Source organism: Perna viridis, chromosome 10, assembly GCF_037379345.1.
Source record: "Perna viridis isolate PV_CMFRI_1.1 ecotype Kerala chromosome 10, ASM3737934v1, whole genome shotgun sequence".
In the NCBI taxonomy this organism is placed as follows: Eukaryota; Metazoa; Mollusca; class Bivalvia; order Mytilida; family Mytilidae; genus Perna; species Perna viridis.
Window position 1 is genome coordinate 29,085,482 of NC_142454.1, and position 21,778 is coordinate 29,107,259.

General features: G+C 33.1%; 1 protein-coding gene across 2 annotated transcripts in view; it reads left to right on the top strand.

Moving 5' to 3' along the window:
- LOC148605274 (uncharacterized) overlaps positions 1-21,253 on the top strand; it is a 70,843-nt gene extending 49,590 nt beyond the window's left edge. Inside the window, exons 4-7 of one of the 2 annotated variants that reach the window (XM_088548497.1) lie at positions 15,170-15,231; positions 17,409-17,513; positions 18,865-18,933; positions 20,939-21,253. In XM_088548497.1, the coding sequence (XP_088404623.1) occupies positions 15,170-15,231; positions 17,409-17,513; positions 18,865-18,932 (235 nt within the window). In that variant the 3' untranslated portion in view covers position 18,933; positions 20,939-21,253. The remainder of the gene's footprint in view (positions 1-15,169; positions 15,232-17,408; positions 17,514-18,864; positions 18,934-20,938) is intronic. The other variant, XM_088548496.1, reaches the window with a different exon arrangement.
- Positions 21,254-21,778: the final 525 nt, after the last annotated feature.

Consider the following 21,778-nt stretch of genomic DNA (forward strand, 5'->3'; position numbering starts at 1 on the left):
ACTGGCTTCCCAAACATCCAAAGATCACTGTAGATTATTTTCCTCTTAAAATCAGCTATTTTTCTATTTCTAATTTTCTTATGAATGTTCGTTTCTTGATCACGCTGTTCATATCGATAATGGTAAACTTACTACTAAAATCTACGATAAATGAGATCATTTATTTTTCGATCCCTATTGTCAACTATCCGTTTTAAGATGATGACGTCCCCATGTTACTATTATATGGTGTTTACATATCATAATTACTTTGATTTGCTCATATTTGTAATAGTGTTTCGGATTTTAACGAAAGGACTCGTTATATAACCGAGAAATTACTACATCAAGATTTTCGATACAACAAACTCGTTAAAAACATTCATAAAGTGTTTAAACGGATACAAGTAACTCATTCTTAAATACAGATAAACTTGATAAAGATTAATAAGCGCGGGTATTTCTATCACTTTGTTTTACGGTAAGCTCGATACTCACCCAGTAAGTTAACAAGACCGTCGAAAAGGCCCATTCGTAAGGGATATGGTTATATTGTTGTCGAATTATTGATGATAGCATTGTTTGATAATAACATTTATTCCATTATATGGTCTTTACATAGAAATAAAATCATTGATTTTAAAGCAGTTTATTTTTGGAATGACATGGTTTGTGCCATTATTGTATGACTTATGATGTAGCGTGGTTCTAAACCCCTCATGGGAAGAATTGGTATTGGTTTCACATACGATGGGGGACATAACTTTTTGTAGGTTTAAAGACGTCTGGAGCTGGCTTGTTAGAAAACTGTTAGTAGTCCTGTAAATTTGTGTAATTTATATTCAGTTTCTTTTTTTCCGTTTTAACACGGGACTCAGAGTTTTTATCAACTGATTTTCCGGTATGTTTAATTGTATAATACGTTTACCACAATGGCTATATTTTTAGGGGGGTTGTGATCACGCCTAGAGTGATTTAAACCCACCGTTTTTTGTGCCAGTCAAAATTTATTCATGATTATGAGGAGGAACGTCATAACTAACGCCATCGTCACTGTTAGTAACAGTCTTACTTAATGTTATACGGTTAAAACTGTACACTTTGGGGCACGAAATCATAATCTTACCTTAATCCAGTCGAATATATCTGTTGAAATCATGTTTCTCTATTCCTCGAGGTACTTTCGAATTCTTTCTTCAGTATTTACATTTAGACGTAAAAGCGATCTTCGCTCTATTATTTCTATTTCTATTTTCTATTTTTACTCAGCCTCTATTTCAGTGTATATTAACCCTAATTTTAAATTGCCTCAGTTTTTTTCAACAAGTGTTTTTTTTTTAGTGTTCTTTCAGTTCACTTTGTTCTATTTTGATTTTTGAATTCAAGTTCAGTTCAGTCTTTTTCGCAAAATCTAGACGTTTTTTATCTGATTCATTTTCGTCCTCTGTTGTAAAAGTATCACACTTAATTTATTTGAATTTGACGGATTTTAATTCACGCTTTTCGACAAAGTATCAATGATATAATGGAAGAAATCATTTATAAAAGCTTGGCTATCATGAACAGTACGTTTTCTTTTCAGGAAACCAACAAATTGTTCAGAAAAAAGTTGACATTTCTGAGGTTTCTGCATCTTTTGAATGTTTTCAGATATTACTTTATTACCTCTAACGCTAAGCATGCATATCGTTCATATGCTGGTGGTATACAGTTTAATACTTGTTTTGGTTTAGCATCTGGATCGTTTCTTCCATTTTGGTTGCATTCAGTTGATTGTAAAACAGTCTCAATCGAGTCTTTACTTGACCCAAGATTTGAAACATTGCTAGTTCTTCCTTGTTCGTTTTCTTCCGACTGACCGCCTGATGAATTTTCTAATTTACCGTCGATAATCATCCTGGACAACTCAAATATCAAAGGTCCCAAATAGTCTTCATAATATACCACCTTCCAAAACAATGGAATATAGTAAAATTAACCAATTTATTCGATCTTGTTTTGTCAAGTAACCTCATAATACCGACATCAAACAACATGATTAAACATAATATGCTGAATATCTCACAATGAATTACATCGATTGATGATATTGGAAATGTATACATCAATGATATGATTACTGCATTGGTTGGTTGTAGAAAAATAATCTATGTTTGAACGAAATGAATGTAGATCGAATACACTCGTGACGATCGACATTGAATGAAGATCGAATAAATTTGCATTGTTAGAAGCTTAAAATATAAAGAAAAGAATTGCGTAAAACCAATTAACACTTTTAAACATAAAAAATACAGAATTAATGCAGTCTATTTTTAATTCCATAAATGAGGAACATTCGTCGAGTAGAAATTGTTTACAAAATGACACTTTTATTCTACACAGTATGTATGTTTGGCATATCGGTATATGTCAAGAGAAACACATTATTAAACTGTTTTAAACAAATATTCATAATGGTGGCACGAATAACAAAGGACTTGTCACTTATCAATTGTATATCGATTAAAAAGGCATAACAACAATGGAGATGTGACACAAAAGAATTTTTTTTTCAATTTTTGTTTTATTTGATTTATAACACCTTAAATAAATAATCAAAACGCCCCTTGAAGTCACTTACATCGTCAATTGAAGATACATTGCTTCAAAATCGACGATGACCCAAGCCATGTAAATTTTAATTAGCCATGTGATTACGTGACCGTGTTACGTCATTGCTTCTTAATTCATAGATCAAGTGGTTAAAATGCGTGGGCCTTCTGCATTTGTTTCATGAATTCTACAACTGAGACTGAAAATATTAAAAGTTTTGGTTTGCCAACGAATATGTACTTAACGTTGTATCAATTTAAACCACTTCGAGAAGAAAATGATCAACACCGTCAGAAATATTAAACTATAACATGTATCCACAGTGAGACGACACCTCTACTGTTCGAACATTACAAAGAAATATGTCATTATGTTTTGTCATGTAATATTGAACTTATTACGTACGGTAAATTTAATTCATATTCTAAGATTTAAACTGTTCCGATCTCGATTCTTCGATGAAAATATTTCAACCGTTTTAACAGAACGTTATTCCTGACAAGACGATGATACGAACCTGTATATTTTGTATTTGTTTTTGATCATTTTATTTCATAACCCATACGGGTTTCGTGCTGTAGCTTACTCATGATGTTAATCTTTTTGCTAAAATTAAATGTTTTAACTGACCTATATATAAAAAGATACTCTCCTTACCAGAAAAGCTCCTTCCTTAAACTCACCTAGGGTCACCCAATATAATAATGTAATGTATACTGTGTATTGTGTCAAATTATCCATGTAAATTGTTTTATTTCAAAATCCGTACGACAAAAGAAGTTATACTTTTAATTATTATCGAAGTCATACACTTGTGTCGATGCCTGTGTCACGGGTCGCCGAACCCTGTAAAAATAGAAGAAGCCGTACATGCTATCTCTTGGTCATAATTAGATCTATCTGGCTTGTCTATTAATATAACCCAGTGTCAAAGAAAGATCGATTCACAGAATGCCACTATTTTCGTTGTACCCTTTTTTCAAGTCCTAAAAAATTGTGTGCCAAATAGTGGTGTATTCACCACGGGGGTGTATGCCTAATGAAAATGAAAAGCAAACAGAAAACGAGAAGAACCTCAGTCTTCTTACGTACAAAACACGATTATTGTTTCCATACACAGATCAGTGGACCACTCCGCATCATATATACAGGCTATTTCTGAGGATACATTATTTTTTTTCGAGCACATATATGCTTTTTCAATGTTCCCATTTGGATATTGAGAACCAATGACGCCGCAGAGCCATATATAGTAATAGAATGTTACGTCCGATTTTTATTAATGCATATTAACTAGGTGGTTGGGTAAACACAAATACAACTGTCTAACTTTATTTAGCGCTAACATGATGAAAAAGCGTTATTAATCTCGAATATATACATAATATTTTTCTCTATTATAAACGTTTATAAAATGATTGTTTTTTTGTCATGTCTCCTGTGTGAATTAAAAAGTTTCTTTTAAAATAAGAGATGACATCCACGCAATTATCCAAATAAACAAAATCATGCATTTTTGTCAGAAGAATGAAATCTATACTAAATCTTTGCCTATCATTTAAATAAAATCATATCATATAGTGGTATATTTTAATTAGTTTGATGATGGAAATGTCTTAACGCTTACCCTACCGCTGCACTTGAACCATGTGCCAGTTTTAAGTGGATTCCGAGTTGCTAATTTTGTTTGTTCATGTTGTTACATTGTATGCTTTATTTTGGTTATTTAATGTTTTCTGTTGTGTGTGTCAGTTTTCAATGTCTGGTCTTTTAGGTTCATAGGAAAATGCTTCATGTTTACCATAAACTCATCGAAAATAGAACCATCGCTTAACGTGATTACTGTAAAACGTAAAACGTTTCGCTATTTTTCACGGTAAGACCCAACACACAAATATCAAGTGGCGTGATTTTTTTTCTTTGAAAAACATTATAATGCCATTTAAGGACCTATCGCGAATTCAAATCTGCGAAAAAAACAGATTGATCACAGAAACCGCAGAAAAGACGGTACAACAATTCTGAGTTTACAGTATATGGTTGGTAATGATTTATCAGCAGTATGTCATGAATTTGGGGACTATCTAGTCTCAGCTTCCTTGAAATTACGAACACTACAAATACAAGGAAATTAGAATTATGATAATTGGTTTCGAAAGTTGACATTTTACAGTCTAGAAATAACGAAAATATCGATACAACAAAGTTATAATTTGTTAAAGGTTTTGCGTCCGTCACCCATCATGACCTAAATAACCTTTTTAGTGTCCTTTTCGATTATGATCAACGACAACAAATGTTTCTCTTTGCTGGATTTCACCTTCAACGAAGAGTAATAATTTATTGTAGTTTTCTGCACACACTTCTCGTTGATGCGTTTTATGCTATAAATTTAGTTTCTTTTATGTAAACTGGAGTCTTCCCTATGTTAATAACGTCGGTGATGCTTCGTTGTGTTTTCGTCTATGCCTTCTTTCTTTGTTTACGTTTACTACGCATATGTATCAGGAAACTGAAAAATGGCCCTCGAATCAAAGCCTATTCTTTTAGTGAATTGTGGTGTACAGTAGGCGGTGTGATGTGAAATGAAAATACACGCATCAACTGCAGAAGAGACTAAAGGATCGAACTATTGTTGTTCACTCTAAACGCCCTGACGTTTTCACCGAAACATATCGTCTGTGGTTTTCTATCCGTGACAATACAGCCAATGTATTTAGGCGCAATCCTTACATATATTTTCAGTGTAAGCATTTACATGGACCTACTTGAGTAATCCGACATAGACAATCTACTATAATTTACTACGACATTTATCATGCAATTGGAATTTTCCTGTTACATTTCAGATACTATTCAATTTTTGTCTAATATTGGTCTGGATACAAACGAACGGTACAAATGAATTATGACTCATATTTGTTCTTTTTATTTTCTTATTTCAACTATGCCCGAAGATCAGATCAGTTGTTCGAAGCTCGTGCTACTTTTACACTCTATGTTTAAAGAACACTGTTTTTTTACTAATACAAATCATATATACCAAGACGTGACATATGTCCTTACACCAATCAATAGTATACAGGAATCATTTTTGTTTGTGTATAATATAACAAGAATGGATATGTTGAATATGTTAGAGACAACAACCACACCGGGAAGAGGATACCAGCTCAGGGTCACCCATGAGTCTTCAATGAACGACGAGGAGAACTTCACATCACTTCAGGGCAGGATGATAATACATACAGAGGCTCGATATTCCTGAATTAGGACAAGCGCAAACGATTCGGCTGGGTTAAGGTACTTTGACGTGATCCCAACCTTCGGGCGTTTTAAAATAAGGCTGCTGTGGAAAAATATTACACAATTAAACACACATTAAGTCAGTTCAGGTAGGTGTGAGTCCCTAGTCAAAACAGAAATAACAAAAATGAGTATACCTTTCAAATGAACAAACAAATGATATCTAGAAGTTGACAAACCAGCTCCACATCAGTTTAAACCTACAAAAAGTTATGTCCTCAACGTGTTTGTAAAATCAATCCCAATTCTTTCCATGCGGGGTTCAGAACCACGGTACCTCATGAGTCATACAATAAGGACAAAACCAGTGTTATGCCGAACACTGCTTTTAAAGATAGAAATAGTTTGTTAGTTTCTATGTGAAGACGCTATGCGCAAATAAATGTTAATACCAAAACAAAAGGAAAAAAACGAAAAAAAAAAAAAAAACAAAACAACTACCTTTATTGATTTGACAACTACTTGTATGTCCTTATAAGCCTATAAGCCTATTCACCGGTTAAAACTACTTTTTTGTGAGTTTTGTACTTTCGGTGCTTTGAGGAGAATATTACCATAAAATATAGAATGGGAGATACCCGCACGTACTATACTATAATGTCAGCAGTAAGTTGGGTTTCTTTGGTCATGTATGGCTTGGATGACGGTTCTTGTACCTAGAAAAATAAAAAGGGCCAAGAACATAGTATCTTTTAAACTGCTACAATCTAATTTAAATACCCAAGCCAATACATAAACGTTTTAATGTTTCTCTTTGTTTCCTTTGTGAGGATAGGTAGATAGAAGTTCATATGTAAAGACCAGCAAAGAGAAATTACATATGTTAAAATTTGGGGATCGTTGATCATAATTGAAAAATAAAATTTTGTAATCATCATGAACTTAAGTTCCATTAATCTGAAGTGTCTATAATTTCAAGATATTTTGTTAGATGAGACTAGCTATAGATAATATATGACACATTAGTGATAAAACATCATCGACCATGAAATCACTCTTAAAAGAAATTTTATTTTCGTTTGTTTGTGGTTAACGTGAGACATTGTTTTTTTTTAGCGAACAGTACTGTTTTAAAGGAATTCGTGTTTTTTTTCTGTACAAATGTTTTGTTCTTGTGTTTTTGTGCTTTGTTTTTTTTTCTTCTTCATGTGTTAATTTTTCTCTATGTTTTGACCAAACCTGTCATATGTTGGTGTCTATTCTTGACCAGGTTTTATGCAGCCAGCTCACTTAAGATTGCACAATTGGTCTATTTAAAATACAATTTTAAAATTGCTTAATTAGTCATCGTTAACAATACAATAGTTGCACTAACACCCAAAACATATTTTGAAATATTGATTGCACAAATACGTTTTTTCGAAAATTCAAAATATCTAAATTCGGTATAGATTATAAAAAAAAAGTTTCTAATTATAGATATCCGTTTCCGTGCTTTGAAATATTAGTTAGATTTGAATAATTGGCCTTTTTGATTCTGTTGTTATTCCAATAACATCCATCATCTAATAAGCGATAATGTACGGCATGATGATCTTAAATGTATTACTTACTCTTTTATTAACAATGGAGATGAATACATCGACAAGTGTTTGCAAAAAAAAAGTACAGTAAGTTAGTATTTATAATTAAGTTAAATGTTATTGAATCCTTCGATTCATCTTACCATTTCCACCAGAACTTATTCCCGGAAATGTGAAGGAAGTTTTGCATTCTGCTTTACTCTACAAAAAACAAATCAAGGCTCTTAAAAAAACTATTTTGAAATTTCAAATATTGACAAATAATACCAAAGCGTCAGATTTGGTATAAGGCAAAGAAAAAAACAAGCCATCAACGTAAAACAGGAAACAAAGACAATATACATATAAACTTTTTTGAGACCTTTGTATAATATTGATTTGTTGTGACATGCATCATTAGCTTGATCCTCTATCCTACATATTAACATCTAAATGAACTATCCCGTACTACCATACATCGTGTACTAAGTTACAGCCCTAGATTAATCCTACGAGGAGATATGACCTGGCCAGCGAAAGCTATATTTTGATATAGCCTAGCTGGCCGAGTGGTCTAGGGCGCTGGACTTAGTGCAGGCGGTGTTGCCATATATGTCACAGCAGTACGAGTTCGAGCCCCGCGGAGGGAACGACCAAAATTTGCATTGCAAATTTGACAGTTCTAACATCGTTGGGAATTTTCAGACTTATATATATATAAATACATGTATCAATTTGATCCGATGAAGCAGTGTCGTCACAGTCTGAGACGTATATATATATATATGAGGAAGCGACCAAACTTGCATTGCAAATTTGCAACCTCGCGTCGATTGTAGAGTGGGGCGTAGTTTAGACTTGATTATAGATATGTATGCATCCTTGTATTAACATACTATGTTGATCCTCGCCGTGCATGCTATGTTCTACATAGTAATGTACTAGCAAGGAAGATGGTAGAGTTACCTCACCCGATTAAACTTCTTACATGTATTATATACTCGGTGTGGCTGTATTTGTATACTGTTACAGATTCTCTATTGTCTTACTCGATACCATCAGAGGTTGTCCTGTACAGTTATATCGTGGGCTAATGTTCGCACTCTAGATTTACTTACGAGGTAGTATCACTCGGTTAACGAAAGCTATATTTTATAACCAAGTTGGCCGAGTGGTCTAGTTCGTTGGGCTTAGTGCATGCGGTATGTATATATATCTATATTTATCACATTTATTCAAATTAGTCAATCATATTCAGTGCCATTAATTAGTTAAGTTTTGCATAATTACATTGAAGGTTCAAAACATCGCCGGGAGGAACAGAAATATATCAGTATTTTTGTTGTGATAATTACGAAAGAAGAAATGGTGGCTGTAAAGGTAAAATCATTTAAATCCGTTTTAATGTAATCTTATAGCAAAAAAGACAATTCGTATTTTCCATTACGACTCCTTCGGAAATTTCGTTTTTATCAATAACCGCTCATACAACGACGTCATTTTATAGTTGGACTGCTAGGTTCATCAATACAAATGAATTAAAAAAAGTGGCTACTTGTTATATGTCGAGTCGAACTCTTTCACCGGGAAGACACTTTAAAGGCGGCACTTGCTGGTATCGTGCAAGAAGCTGAAAGTAGGTTCATGCAACCATTGATTAAAACTACCATGCTGATCGTCTCTATGTGTAGCTTTTATTTTCTCAGTGAAGTGTGTTAGTTTTATGTTCCAGATTATCTCCGCCGTTTGATATCTCAGCAAGTTTTTATTATCGTTGAATTATAACTATTTCTTTTTAAATTTCACCCTAAAAATCTTGTTCAGATATAAATAAACAGCAAACAATATATAGTTGTTAAGATATTTCGAATACGTCCTTTCAACAAATTGAATGATTTTAGAATTAAATAATTTGTCAACGTAACCGATATAATCATATATGATAACGTTAACCGATCATACAAAAACTGGAACTCCAACTGTTTTTGAATTTTGTTATCACTTGTTTAGCTTAGCCGCCCGAAGAACCATGTGAGCTATTGCCATACCTTGGTATCCGTGGACCTCCGTCGTCGTTAACAGTTTTTCAAAACTATTTTCCTCTGAAACTATCTAACCAATTAAAACCAAGCAAGGTTTGAATGTTTGAATGTGCCTCAATGTATTCTGCATAGAAATGATATTGGAATGTATGATCCGTCGAAACACATGGCAACCGTTATCAAAAATAGTGGGTCAGAGAATTTTTTTTCGCATATATCTTTAAAATCCATTAGGTTTAGGAAAATTCTGATATTTGATGAAAGTCTTCAGTATGATAAGATTGATCTGTCGTCAAATTATGGTGTTAATCTGTTAAGCTATGTAAGACCTTTTGCCCCTTTTCGTAATTTCCATTTTTTATGCAATAACTTTCAAAAATGTTCTCAGACACTACTGGACGAGATTCACTGAAAATTGATATGATTATTCCTTAGGTATTGGTGTTTAGAGCCTCCAGTTTACATGTAGCGTAATCAGTATCGCCTATAGCATATGAATATTTTCGAATAACAAAATTCTGTAGGTGTAACATAAAGTGTTGACGGCTATTAATTTGTATAAATCAATCCACCCAAAAAGAAATTTTGGCTTTTTCGACTGCATGCAATTAAAGAGGTGTTTTTTAGTTGCAAATACACTTACGAGTGTAAATATTTGGTTGCAAATGACGACAAAGGTAAAGCATCTGTTTAATTGTTAGTTTCACAGTGGATTGTTTTATATCCTTTCGTATATGGGATGTAGTTGATCTTGTGAACACAACTTTAATCAATTTAAATTTTGGTAGGAAAATATGATAAAGCTAAAGCTAGAAAAGAAGATCAAATATTGAAGAATATTTTAATGAACCATAAATGGTATCTATTTCGTAGTTACCTCTAACGTATGTGGTACTCGTGTAAAATCTCCCGTGTGATTTTGTTTATAATTGGACCCATTACATATAAGTGTAAAGTTGTTATGTGCTTCCTGTGCATGGCAACGATTACACACTGGAGTAAAATGAAAACATACTCAATAGGCTATATCGCAAACTTCGTAAGAAAAACATCAAACTTCATGCCATCACTATACTAAAAGTGATGCTTTTGCACAAAATAATCAGAACTAATATCAGGAGTAATGTTATTTGTGGATTGTCTGTTTCTTCAGAATGTTCTCTTGGATTCGTATCTACAAAAGAAGAAATGTGCAAACCGTGTCCATCAGGTAGCTATGGTGACAAATGCTCTGACAACTGCAAATGCGCTTTTTATGAAAGGTAAACAAATAACAGCATGATGTATCTAAATTCAGGATTATAAGAAAAGCAACACATAACGTAATATAGCTTTATATCTGTCTTTGAACTGAAATGTGCCTTTTTGGAATAAAGTTTCATTTAACGATATAAAATGTACTATCTTACAGTGGTTACTGCTTTTACTTCAGGGAAAAGAGTTGGCTATTCGTTGTTAACATGGCAATTACCTGATAAACTTGCCTAGGTAGTTAATTGGAGCGTAATGATTGAAAAATAAATTTTGAATCCTCTTATAGTTATCAGGTAAACCACCTCAGATATATTATCATATAAGAATTTTCAGTTATCTTATTCCTAACGTCACACTTGTTATTCACTGCAATGCATTTTTGTCAACAAAATTGATAATCAATTTGATGGTAGAATGGAAAAAATTCTTCAGTTTACCAAAGAGGCGAGATCTGGCTGGTATCAACATTTTAAATTTGCTGATTTGTACAAAAAACATACTAAATTTAAATTAAGTTTGCAAATTTACCAATGCTTTGGTCACGTGGAAAAAAGTTTTGATGGTTTTGAAAATTAATAAAATAAGGCTCCGAAAACGGAGTTTGAGATCCCTTCTAATTTTGCTCTGTCACTTATTTAGTCTCGTATTTAGTTTTGCGACTTATTGTTTTTGCCCCTTTCTTATTATTGTTAAGTCAACGACCACGAAGTTGCTCGGAGACTGATTGTTTGTAATCCGTTACTTATAGTTATTTTAATTCCCCTGTCATAAAAATTCTTGAGGTTGTTCGCGCGTTTTCTCAAAAGTGACTTGTCCAGTATAAATGAAACTTTACAAGAAATTAGAAAAACCACCGTCATTTTGATATATTGCCCGCCAGAGTACAAAAATTTTCAATTAGAAACCTTTGAACTCATGTATCTCCAAAATTGCTGATCAGGATTTGACGAAACTAGGTATTCATATTCAGCTCAAAGATTTAAACAAAATTGCGTGCGTCTTTGCAGCCATTTTTAAAATAGCCGCCAACGCGGTAAAAATTCAAAATGGTCAGATTTCTGTAACAATTTATATCAAGAGTATTTTGGGTGTTTCGATTAATAATATGACGATTTGAACAATATGCAGGCCGCTAATGTTGAAATTGTCTCCATTTGTTTTTATTATGGCCGCCAACGAGTTAGAAAATTCAAAGTTATCTGATTTCGATCTAGTGAAATCTAGGTTATTTTTACCCGTTTCAAATAATAATCCACGGCTAGATAGACAATTATAGCTACGCATCGACCGCCATTTTTAAAATTACCGCCACCTTGGTAAAAAACTCAAGAAATTATTTTTGGTGCATTTTGTGTAATATGACGGTGAAATACACCAAGGAAAACTCAAAAGTTGACTTAGTTGACCCCAATTTAATTTGAGAGAACCAAGATTATTGCAGTAATAAAAAGAATGTAATCCAGGGAGCACAATTTGTTCCCATTGGAATGCCGACTGTTTGTTGAAAACACGTCCACCACAATGGGCAAATATGTTGTCGATTTAAACTTCCAGCATTTTGTAAACATCTTCCTGTGTATATTTGAAAGATGATTTATAATTATTTATTACAAAGTATGAGAAATCTCTACCAAGAACACTATATTTGAATCTAGGTGTACCATCTGTTTTTTTTTTGGAAAAAACAACAATATATAATGTTTTTAAGTCGAAAGTTTAACTGGGGAATAGAAGTATACAGTGTTAAAAAACCGTATGCTTTAGTGCTATTATATTTAGATATTAGTCTTGAACTGATTGTCTCCAAAAGATCTTTCGAATTTTTCCGGATCCAATTAAATTAATTAATTGAATTAATACCACTACGGGAGAAACAGATGTTGTAGTAGGACTACAGACCATCTTTGACAGTTGTGAGTATAGAACTTACCAGTTTTGATAGAGGTTTGGTGGTACATTTTGCAGATCCGTCTACGAAACGTTGTTTGTATGGATTCTTGTGGATTTTAGGAATCCAGTACATAGACGGTAAATCACAATCATCGTCATTTCAATCGGTAGAGAGACCAAAAGAGGATAACACATTTACCATAATCCTTTCTTTGGAGAATGTGGTAGCAGTATAGGTCTTATTGCTATTGTTTTCTAAATGTGTACCTCTGATAATAAACTTTGGATGTAAAACTTTTTGCAGACAAAAGCAATGTTGTTTTGGGCTTTGTCTGCTGGTACGGCAACATATTTGTCATGTGTAGTAGACAATATTTTCGCTACATCGGTGTCCTTGAAAACTGACGTAGTCTTGGCACTCATTAAAACTTAAAACTTTCATTCTTTTCAAAATTAAAGGCCTTACGACTTTTAAAGATTTATGACCATTAAGTCATTTTCTTATACAATAATCATATTTTATTACCCAATACCTCTAAACGGGCAGCCAAATGAAATTCCAAAAACACTATTTCAATGGCATTCATAACACACGCATTAATTCACTGCATATTTTGAAGGTTCATATTACGTAATGTAACATGTTTACAAAACATCGTCAAAATATGTTGCTATGTATGTCCGACCCAGTTTGAATCAATGTTAAATGATGTAAAAATAATTTGTTCATATTCGAGAAATAAACTGGTAAATCTATTTACTAGAAATATAAGGTATGATCTACCTTAAGGGTAAACATGGAATGCAGAATCCATTTATTTAAGTTCTCAGATGAAACAAAAGTCGATGTTGCCATGACGGGCAATTTTCTCGCCAAAATTTTAAAATGCTTCGATTCGTACGAAATTTAATTTTAAGGGTAAGAAAACACACATAATCCATCTATTTAGGTTTTGCGATGATTCAACAGTCGCTATTGGGGTTTCAACTGATTATCTCACCGGTTTTGGAGCCGTTCATGATTCTTCCGATCATAATAATCTCGTGGTATTCTTATTGTGTCACCGACCACGAACTTGGTAGGACACTTATTGTTTTTTTTTATCGGTTTCTTATTATTAAATCTCAGAAAACGGAGAGTTATTGTTCTGCACCGTTTCGTCTCTATTATCATTCAGTCATTGACCACAAAATGTTGGTGACTCATTGCTTTACTCCGTTTATTATTATTATTATTTATTGATATTATTATTATTATATATATATATATATATATATATATATATATATATATATATATATATATATATATATATATATATATATATATAGAACGTCTCAGAATTTGATGACTCTATTCTCTACACTGCTCCGTCGGATCAAATTGATACAGGGAAGATAACGTAAACTTATAGAAGGGTCTGAAAAATTCCCAACGATGTTAGAACTGTCAAATTTGCTAAGCAAATTTTGGTCTTTCCCTCCGTGGGACTCGAACTCGTACCGCAGTGACATCTATAGCAACACCGCCTGCATTCTAGCGCCCTAGACCACTCGGTCAGCTAGGCTATGTAAAAATATAGCTTTTGCTGGCCGGGTCATTCCTCCTCGTAGGATTAATCTAGGGCTGTAACTTAGTACACGATGTATGGTAGTACAGGACAGTTCATCTAGGTGTTATTATGTAGGATGGAGGATCAAATTAATGATGCATGTTACAACAAATCAATATTATACAACGTCTCAGAATGTGACGACTCTATTCTCAATACTGCTCCATCGAATCAAATTGATACAGGGAAGATAACGTAAACGTATATAAGGGTCTGAAAAATTCCCAACGATGTTAGAACTGTCAAATTTGCGATGCAAATGTTTGGTCGTTCCCTCCGCGCGGGATTCGACATCTATGGCAACCACAGGACATTTGTAACACAGATGACAACAGGCAATCTTTACCACCCAAAGATAATGTGTACTATTGTTTTGTTTTATCTTTCTGGCCCCGAAAGTTTTGCACATAGAGCTGAAGATGAAAATATTTTCTCTCTCGGGACGAGTACCTATGTATTTCTCTATTAAGTCATTCAAATTGACGGATCTGTGTTCCTTTCGTATATTATATTTCAATGTCATAAACCAATAGATGCACGCAAGACTACTTCTTACCTGTAGAACCTTTTCCATTTCGATATCACGTTTTGGTTTCGGTATGAAAATTAATTTTGAGCTATTGTCTTCCTATTGGAATAGATGTGACTTTAATATTCATCGGATAGCAGTACTACCACATCTTAAAATCAGTTGATCTACTTGAGGTGTCTTAATAGAAAGCTCCACCCAGTTGCGGAAGAACGAGATTTCCATCTTTTCTTGAGTCATACCAATGAGTTAAAACATATCAGCATTGCTTGCCAGTCACGAACGCGGTATACAGCAGGTTAGCTTGAATTTAAAAAAGAAATTTCCAAGGAAACCCTTTTAACCAAACCATTTTGAACCATACAGTCAGTAATGAATAAAACAAATATGATTTATCGTTTTTTTTCCTCTCATGCCACCGAAACTTGCAGGAGAACAAGTATGTTTTTCTTAATACAGGTGTGACAATATTAGAGGCTGTATAAATTATGTGACAACCGACAACAATGAAGAAAACGGAAGTATGTTAATCATAAGCCTATTGTTGTATCGATAATTCTGTGTCATTCAATGATTAAAATTGAGTTCTTGTTATCTCAATTTAATCATAGCTCTCTGTGCTGTCACGCTCTTAATGACTATTAAACACACTAAAAACATTCCTTCTGATGTGCAGATACCGGCATTTGCTTAAGTATATGCACAGATAGGGCTATAAAAGATGAAGTCATCGACGCATCGATAAATATCAGAATTAGCTCTTTCATCCTTAATTGGGAATCAAACCGGATACATGCACATTGTTTTTCATTTCAATAAAGGGGGGGGGGGTTCAAATCAATTATCCAAATATGTCCTACGTTTACTGTATTTGTCATATTATTTTTCATCACTTAGGGTAGTCTTGCCTCATTTTGCCAATTTCTCATTATTCTGTATTTTTTAACCAGAGCAAAAATGTCTCTGCCTTTAAAAGTTTTCATCTTTGCCATTTAAAATCTAATTGAAGTTCTCTATTCCTCCAAAGTACTATCGGTTTAGGTTTAAACATTGAAACAAATAATATAACGAGAATAGGTATGGTAAAATGTCAAAGTGACAACAACCCTACAAGAATAAACAAGTCCTCCCAAGGCCATCCCTTGGTCTTTAACGAACCACGAGAAAAACCTCACACCACAGGGCAAACTGAAGATGGCACCAAAACATCATTATACACTGGTTCAGCGAAAGAGTTTCCTCCATATATTTAAATAACATAACGTAAACGGAACGAAACAAGACATACAGAGGCCATATGTTCCTGACTAGACTAAACAATGCGGCGGGGTTAAATTACTTTGGCGTCATTACAACCCCGCTCTTACAAAAACTGGACAAATATTACACAACCAAACGCACCTAAAAATCAGTTCCCTTGTTTATAAATTATACAAATGTACTACCTATGACTACTAGCAGTTAACTGACATGCCAGCTCCAAACAAGTTTAAACCCACCAAAAGTTATGTCCCCATCGTATGTAAAATCAATCCCAATTCTTCCCATGCGAGATTGAGAAGCGTGATACATCGTTAGTCATACAATAAGGACACAACCCATGTCTTTTCAAAAACTGCTTTGGAATATTTTGTTTTTAATTCCTTTGTAAAAAACCTATGAGCGGGTCCATGTTAATACTAAAATATGCCATTCCTAACGGTCTGACAAAAATATCATAATTATATCCCTTACGAATGAGCCTATTCAACAGTTTAGTCAAATTATCGTATGAGTATTGAGCTTTCCGTGCTTTATTACCGTAAAACAAAGGGTGACTCACGTGCAGTACCTTAACTGATCCGTGAAATTATTATTGCGATTGTTCTTCGATCGCCGATCAATTAACGAATAGTCCTCGATCCTTCAAGCCGATTAGTAAACCCAAATACCGCTATTTTTTATGTCTCGTGACCGATGATCGGTTAACATATTTTTCGGATTGGTTTGTTTCTGTTTTCAATTTTTGGACAGAAAATACTTAATAATATCAGTATAGACATATAATTAGATAACTTTGCTATTTTCATGAAATACAAATTTCTATTTTCTATTTTAGAATTTAAAGAAAATGGCACTTGAGTTTATTCGTACCAATTAAAATTCCCAAATTTACATAAACCGAACATCCGTCAAGTTACATATCAAAACTGCAATCAGACCAATCACCGATTATCGAAAATCGATCTGCAAGCAATCATTTAATTACCGGTCATCGATCCATCAAATGGTTGCACGAATCGGTTCAGGGAATTTATTAATTCTTTACTAGTACATCTGTATTTCAGAATGAGTTCCTTGTATCGGTTAAAACATTCTGAGAATTTCTGAAAACAGTAATGTAGTAATTTCTTGGTTATATAAAGATTCGTACTTGAATATAAAAATTTCATATTGAAAAATTGCTCGCCCATCTCCTGTCAGAAAAAGAATCTACTAAATGCATTAACCGAAAAAAAAAAGACACTTTTGACGAACAAGGAATAAAATTGAAACTTAATATGTGACAAACTAATACAGCGTACACATATCTGTTTGAAGCACAGGCAACAAGTACATTACATATGTACATTGTGCTATTACATGTATATTATTAATATTTGTTAACGTTTTTCACATAGTGCTTCACAATTTTAATCATCATTCCTAATATTGCAAGGTTCGGTAGATGGTACCAATTTACATGTGTTGGTTTACATTGGATCTTGTGTGGCAGTTGTTTTGGTAGTTGTTTTAGCAACTGGTATATTAAAGATCCGTAGAGGTAGGATTTAAACTATTGATTGCTTTGTCTCAGTTGGAATAAAATTCTTTAAAATATTTTTTTCTCTTTTTATTCTTAATTTCAGCTTATTACATTTCTTAATAGATCATTAACCAATACAACCATCACAGCACCCTTTTTGTAGGGGTGTTTGGAAATATTAAAAATATATTTAGGTTACTATTATACATCGTATATCTGCTTATGCTCAAAACAAATAAACTTACATTTACCTACAAACACTATGGCATGAAAGGGAAAGAACAGAACTTTTCGTTTATTTATGATTATTTGGTGAGTTGTCCCTGGATTCGCCTGATATTGAACTTTTTTTAAACAATCAAGTTTTTTTTTTAAATTGACAGAGATCGGATTTTGTAAGCTATTGTCCTGTATAATATAGCAAATATCAAAAACCCTTTCAATCAGCATGATTTTGTTTATATTTGAATTAGTTATCGTTCTACCTGGTATAGTCTCTCCTGACACAGCGTATGTGTTTTTCAATTAAAACACCAATAGCTTCAAATTAAAGTTACTGTTAACATATAGATAACAATCTTCGAAAATACCCAATAACTCCTTGATGTATTTCCATAAATATGAACTAATGTATATGTTTGCATACATATAGTTTCAAACTTTACTCACACCTAGCATGTACGATTTTGAGAGGAAAAACAAAACGGTCAAGACAAAAGTGAAAAGCATAATTTTTATCCTGATAAAGACTAGACTACGAACGTAGAAGTACTGCTATGCATTTTTCCTCTTAACTTACGTTTTTAAACAAAATCATTAGAATAAATGAGATGCATGGGCTAAACAACAACTAGGAGTACGGACCATACGTCATTGGCAAGCCCTTAAAGAATTCATTCATGATAACATCACAATTTTCTATGAGAAAAATATCGTTGGTCGTATATTGTAGTTGTGATTATATTTCCTTTAACAATCTTTTCAAGTATAGGACATTTATAGTTTACCTTCGATACAAGAATGTAGTATAAAGCCTCACTCTATAAACTGGGTGTCTCATATCACACTGACTGTCTTTTTTTAGTTTGGTAGTATTTGCATGTTAACTTAGTAAGAACAAAATGTCCATCTGTTGAAATTTTCAAATAAAAACTGGAAATCAGACATCCTCTACATTAAATCAGTTTATGAAGATATCTTTGAAGAAGTTATCTTTGTTTTGAAATGTTTTTTTTAAGTCTCTTTGTATGGGGATTGACGGACTTTTCTTTAGGTCTATGTTTTTTTATATATCTAGGAAGCATCATAAGTATACCGTAGGAAAACGAGATTTCCTGGTTCCCTAAACGTCTCCTTATCTTTGTTCTAGGTGTTTCAAAACCTCAAACAGAATTAGAGAATGACATAGAAATGGAACACTATACAGATATAGACTGAGGTTTGTAATGTTCATAATCATGCAAAGGCTTTGATGTGTTGTACTGTAAAGAATATTAAAAATAATTTAATAATTAATCTTTGTGAGGCTAATTGTACATGTAGTTCGATTGGCCGCTATTAGATTCACTTTGAGGTAGTAGACACAGGGTACCCCGAAACTTTTACAATGTTACAATTTTCCTTAAAGTTGTACATAATATCAGTCTACCTGTAGTACAACTTCTGACAATTTTTCACGAAATTTAACCGTGCAGATTTTGAATATTAAGGACTAAGAATTTTTTTTAGAAATATGAATCACTGGCCAAACTGAACCATATCTGGTATATAAGAGTTATGTTTTACAGAATATGAAAATAAACAACTGGATATCATGTCAAATTCACTTGAAAGGATTGATGTCCCAGAAGAGTAACTTGGAATTTATTTTACTAAAATGATAACAAAGATATGCAACTATTTGCCTATAAAAGAACCTCTACTTTGCAAAAACCTGTAATTCAATTTTCGTACAAAAATAATATCATGTGAATCATTCATGTAGAAAAACCAGAAACACAATTATTTTAGAAAAGTTCACCATTTAGTTTTTTTTAATGATTAAATTATTTTGAGGTACAGCATGGGAAAAATTCTTTATTAGTCAAACTAATGGCTACATTCATTTAAGTATTCAATATAATGATTACCTAACACATGTATCAAAGTATGATGTTTTATATTAAATGAACAACATTGCTTCAATATCCTAGTTTACCATTTGCAAAGTTCCAGGAGGCTGACATCTTTGATCTAGGTGTTGAATCCCCTACTTGGAGTTATTTCCCTTTCACATCTGTATCACTTTGACGTTTGAATATCAGGAGTCATACAAACCTTCAAATGACTGAAACATTTCTATTTGGATTACCCTCTTTAACCCCAGGTCTACTATCTTTTAACATAAACATTCAAATAATTAAACAGGCTCGGCTTTGTACTAGTTCGACACTACACCATTCTAGCCTAAACGAGCGACAGCCCACATATAGGCATGTAGCCTAATTAGATCTTTGGTTCGATTTACGCAGAATAACATGCGAAGCAGTTAATGTTATGCGTAAATCGAACAAAAATTCTTTATACAAGGTAATATATTCAGAAATTAGTTACATTCCTTATAATTTAATATTTTGGCATAAACAAAAATAAATTCATATTGATTGAACAGAAGAAGCTTACCCTACCGGTGCACCTGGTTTATTCTCCCAGTTTTTAGTGGAGTGAGTTGTTTATTTACTTTTGGTCCTTTGTATGAATGATTTTAGTAGCGTTTTGTTCTTTGTTGTGTTTGTCTGTTTCCGATGTCTGGTCTTTGTCCCTAGACTAAATTCTTTTAATTTGCGCTACAATCTTGGTTCCTTTGATTACTCTTCTAATAGACACGCTTTTTTCAGACACGATTATAACATTGTTGAAAGTAGTCCGGTTAAAAGTTCATGACCCTGTCTTTATCAGGGGATAAAAATATTTTGTTTCCAAGATAACAGGAAAATGACTGGATCATTTCCAACAGTAAAATAGTCATATTGAATTAAATAAATGTAGAACCAGTTCTAATTATTCAGATAAAATTGTCATATCGATCAATACTGAACAAAACAAAAGTACATGCGAATTAACTGACTATGCGTACGAATGAAATTGATTTTAATGATATTTAATAATAAAGTAATAATTTTTAGTAATGTTAAGTAATTCAAGGCTAAATTATCAATTAAACACAGATTGAAATAATGGACGACCTCGTGTGCATCTCTCTTGACGATTGTATCTGTTTATATGAAAATACTTTCATAAGAAGAACTAACTTACAGTGTGTAACTAATAACTTTATAAACAACATGATCACAATTCTAATCAACGCAAATATAAAATGCATCAAAGAAATTAATAAGTATAACACGAAAAGAAGATAAATTCTGCACAAATATTTTCTGCCTCTTTTTTGCTTATTATTGTAGGTAATGGTAAACAAAGTGGGGACATAAAGACATTTAACTTGCAGCAATTAAACCAAATTAGGATTCAAGTTTAAGATATCATACAAACAAACTTTTATTATATTTAACAGCTGAAGCCGACAACTTTAAAATGTGCATGTGAAAACATTCTAGCGTGGCTATGCAAATGTATCAGTCAAAAGTACTTAAAAAGGAGTAAATTGATAGATTACTACTTGATTACTGAATGCTATATTTGTTTTGATTATTCGTTTCTGGTGTGCTACTGGTGACAATCTTTTCACAACTTTAAATACAATTTAACATATTTGTCCAGTGTGATGAACGCTTTTTTTCAACAAACAGTCGAGATTTGTTCTCTACTCGCTGACCTTTTCCTTCAGTCTTAGGAGGCTGATCTGATCAAAAAGAAGGAACATCGTTTAGCTAGAACCTTTAATCTCTGTCTCTGCTAGATAGATAACGTATCATCGTTAAACAATCCAGGTTTCGGGGATTTGACAATCACATCTACCCCTACAGAACTAGGCTTCTGGAACAGGGTTTATTGCTAGAAGATTAAAGTCATCACTACAAAAGCTTTATGGTCGTAATCATGAACTCGTGGATCGTTACGTTGTATCCATATGCACCATGAAAACTGATTTGTTCAAAGAGTCAAAGTTTTCCTTTTCTCTTTTGTCTACCCTGGACTTACCTTTTTAGCTCATCTGGTCAAAAGCCATGTGAGCTATTGCTATCATTTGGCGTTCGTCGTCGTTGTTAAGAATTTAAAAAAAAACTCGTCTCCTCTATAATAAACACTTGGTCTGAATGTTCCTTGGGGTATTCTACATATAT